At 39.3% G+C, this 3,725-nt stretch overlaps 1 protein-coding gene across 1 annotated transcript; it reads right to left on the bottom strand.

Annotated features, from left to right (window-relative positions):
• LOC109843423 (zinc finger protein NUTCRACKER-like) lies at positions 276 to 2,854 on the bottom strand. The gene is made up of 3 exons (XM_020412359.1): positions 2,727 to 2,854; positions 1,866 to 2,262; positions 276 to 1,297 (listed from the first exon to the last, which is right to left on the bottom strand). Exons 1-3 carry the CDS (start codon positions 2,800 to 2,802, stop codon positions 505 to 507), a joined length of 1,266 nt encoding a protein of 421 aa, XP_020267948.1. The 5' UTR covers positions 2,803 to 2,854; the 3' UTR covers positions 276 to 504.

Below are 3,725 nucleotides of genomic sequence, written 5' to 3'. Positions count from 1 at the left end.
ACATATTTAACAAATGGGTAAGCACAAAGTAACTCGCGCTCCTCTCCAAGAACATCACCAGGGGGCCGGGGTGGCGATCAAAATCCTTTGAAGGTTGTTTGAACGACGGAAAGTAAAAAAATGGACATCAGTGTAATATCTTTTTTCAAAATTGGAACTCCATTTTAAATAAAGATTTTTGTTTGTAACACAGTGATAGTACTAGTACCAATTTGAATAGACATGCATGATATGGGCCAAAAGAATATGCATTGCTAAAGCTAAAAGGTGCTCTTTTGCCAACACTTTCACTTTCCTCACTTGCTTTCCGAAACGAAAAGCTACCACCCCAAAGAAGTGGTTTTCAGGCCCATGAACAAGTATATGCATGAATCTCTTTCCAACTGGTAAAAGCCTCTCATCACTACTTTTTTCCCATACAAAGTCTTCACAAAAAAGCATACATAGTACTGACCCATCCACTGACAATAACATTTCTTCCACTAAAATCAAACCTAATCATACTCAAATCCATCCATTAATGGAGGACGATCTAAGTGTTTGAACTCCAACCCCCAAGAAATCCCTAGTCTCTCCTCCGACATCAAACGTGTTTGACACCGCGAAATCATTGATTGAGTTCTCTAGACTGCTTGCAAGATCGAAGTTCAGACTCGGATTACTCTGAATATTGAACAACCCATCGAATTTATTACCATCTTGACACTGAGAACTCTGCACCATCTTCATGTCGAAACCCCGAATAAAAGGAGGAACCGATGAAGTGACTCCCATCAAAGCAGCTTTTTGAAGCAGTGCGGTCGCTGATGTGTCCAATGGGGGATGGTAAGTGTTTTCTTGAGTGCTGAATAGTGAAGGAACACTTTCGAGGAGCGAGTTTGAGCTATCGAATTCTTTAGCGCTGCTTGTGCTTGTGAGCTCCCCAGAGCTCCGAGATAGGAGCTTGTTCCCGTACAACAAGTTGAGCTGGGACTCCAGTTGCTGTGCATTTGATAAGGATGCGAACTGGTGATCTCCATAGAGTTCGATATGATGCATGTTGCTGGTTAAGTTTTGGTGAGCTGTATTGGGCCCATGGTCCGTCCATAGAGAGAGCCCAGTGGGCTTGAAAGGATTTGTGGAGATGGGCTGTAGGATGTCAGGTATCGTGAAGTCATGAGGAGTTGGAGTGGTGAGTTGACAGTTGAGAGTGTTGAAGGGTGGAGGTAAGTTGTTGAGGTTCGAAGCTGCTGAGATCCTTGCTGTTTCTTCGGCTAAGGCATCGCAAAAGGCTCTGTGGGTGATAAAGCTATCCCTCCTAAGGAAAAAAAAAAGAAACTGATAATTCAATGAACTATAGAAGTTTTTGACAAAGTGGAAATAATTATAAATATTTTGACTGTGATTTAGAGGAAGTGTGATCAGTAGAAATAGTTTTGTTCTTGTTTTCTTTTTTGTAAAGAGAAAAGCACAAAATAAGGTTATATCTAGACTTGTTGGTACGAAAGTACCTATAAATATGTGTTTCATGTAAAATTGAAACTTTTTCATTGTGACTAGCCTATAAAGAGACCACTTTTTCAATTATAATTGTCTGTCAGTTTCATTATATAAATGGATCGATGGTTATCTGAATAAGTTGAATTTATGAAAGAGATTGCAGTGTACTGATAGTAAGAATGAAGACCACCTAGAAATTAATAAAACCTTTATCATCCGGGAAATGATAATTAATGTATTATTAACTAGGTAAGATTTGTTCTCACATTCTAATACAAAAACATGAACTAGGTCATTTTGCCCTAAGCCAAAAAAAAAAAAAAAAAAAAAAAAAAAACACATCTAACAAGTAATTAACAACTACCAAATTTGTAAATTATACTTACCTAGAAAAGATAGTCCCACAATCACAGCGGTACTCCCTCGTCCCACAAGTCTTAGAATGCGCCTTCCAATCCGACTGCACCGCGTACTTCTTGCCACACTTATCACACTTCCACTTCTTCTCTCCATGCTTCCTGCAGAAATGCTTCTTGATCCCCGTCAGATCCCCGAGCGCCCGCGACGAGTTATGATGCACGCAGCCCTTCTCTGGGCACACGTACACGCGCTTCCTCGGCTCCTTGCTGCTCCTCTGCCTCAGCTTCCACGGCAAGTTATGCCCTCTTCTGTGGAGTTGTAGGTTTTGGTCTCTTTGGAATCCTTTGCCACATATTTCGCATAAGAATCGGTTTGTCGCTAGTAGGGTTTTCGGCGATAGAGCGATTACTTCTGCGTCTGGATCTGTCCAATATGTTACTATTAATGTGAAGAGTACGTCATGAGAGACAAATGTAGTAACGAGAAAGATTACGGAGAACGAAATGTCATTGTTCTTTTTTTTTTTTTAAGTACCCGGAGCAAGAGTGTCTAGAAAATTTATTAACTGGAAAAAATAGATACAGAATATACATAAAGAGAGAGAAGAAGAATGAGAAAACATAGTTATAAATTGAAATTATGGGTATTAAAAAATATTATGAAGGTATATATGAAATGAGCTTAATAAAAGATTTATTATAGTTTTATTTCACAGGGATGTATTCTAACCATTTGAGATATGCCAAAGCAAGAACAAAATTCCATACTATCTCCTACTAGCTTATATTTCATCTTCAAGAATTAATACAACATTCTCATTGCTAGCTAGTTTTTCTTTCATTAATGAACCATTTTTAATAAGACAAGAGATATATGTTCACATATACCTGGTGTTCCTGGGAGATTTCTCTTCTTCTTTACAACTGGGGGATTTGAGACTGATGAGATTATTTCTGCTGCCATTGAGTAGAAAGGAAAGGTGAAGCTAGGGTTTGGTGGGAATGGGACAGATTGGACAGTCTTGGTGTGGATCTTATGGAGGTGATAGTGAGAATAGAATAATGTTTTTTTAATTTGTTATGGGGAGGTGTGAAAAAGCAAAAGTTGAATGTTGGAGGGAGGGCAGAGGTTGAACGATGACACATATGATGAGGTGCTAATGAGGGAGGGTAAAAAGTGGAAGCTTGATGCCTTTGTTGTTTGGAATGATTATCCAATAATTTGGAGTTTTGGCAGAGTTGGTAAATATGGGAGTAAAGTATCGAAAAACCAACCCAGTCTTGGCTTAATTAAAGTATAGTTAAGATAGATATGGCCATTAGAGGGTGATGTTGGGGAATACTCGGTGCTACGCTAAACCCCTAAAACAGATCTCGGGAGCCACACAATTAATTTCTTATTAATCAACAAAAACTAACAATGTAAAAATAGATCACAAACTTGAGATCTCTCAATAAATAAAAGTTTGTTACTGTAGCTACAGTAATAACTCTCTCTCTCTTTTTTTATGGTTAAGATTTTCGGCGGGATCTTTTTTTGGTGCACTTTAGCAGGCGATTTCCCCCTTGCTAATGTGCACCTCCACCTAGATTTGAATGGCGAGATCGAGGAAGAAGAAGAGTACTAGCAATCTAAGCAAGGAGCTGCGAGATTCACTCTTCTCTTATCCTTCATCGTTTGGAATCTCAGCAAGCTCTGGTATCGGTAGTTCTGGTTTCGAATCGGATGTAACAGTGAATCCTCTTTCTCAAGAAATGGAGAGCACAGGACCTAAGGGAGCCAAGAAGAAGTTGTTGATGACTGAGGTTCTTGCAAGGACGAATTCGCTGTCGGTTCCTCCTCAGATCGATGCCGATCTTCGAATTTCTCATGAGCTAAGTAAATCC

The sequence above is a fragment of the Asparagus officinalis genome, chromosome 5, assembly GCF_001876935.1.
Source record: "Asparagus officinalis chromosome 5, Aspof.V1, whole genome shotgun sequence".
Classification (NCBI taxonomy): domain Eukaryota; kingdom Viridiplantae; phylum Streptophyta; class Magnoliopsida; order Asparagales; family Asparagaceae; genus Asparagus; species Asparagus officinalis.
The sequence above is the reverse complement of the archived record's forward strand: the minus strand, read 5'-3'. Positions and strand labels throughout refer to the sequence as shown.

Bases quoted from the DNA above. Each gene is read 5' to 3' on its own strand.
- LOC109843423 (XM_020412359.1), bottom strand. From the start codon at position 2,802: ATGGCAGCAGAAATAATCTCATCAGTCTCAAATCCCCCAGTTGTAAAG. The intron at 2,263-2,726 runs GTATATGTGAAC...CATATTGGACAG, and splicing joins AAATCTCCCAGGAACACCAG to ATCCAGACGCAGAAGTAATC. The intron at 1,298-1,865 runs GTAAGTATAATT...TTTTTTCCTTAG, and splicing joins TGTGGGACTATCTTTTCTAG to GAGGGATAGCTTTATCACCC.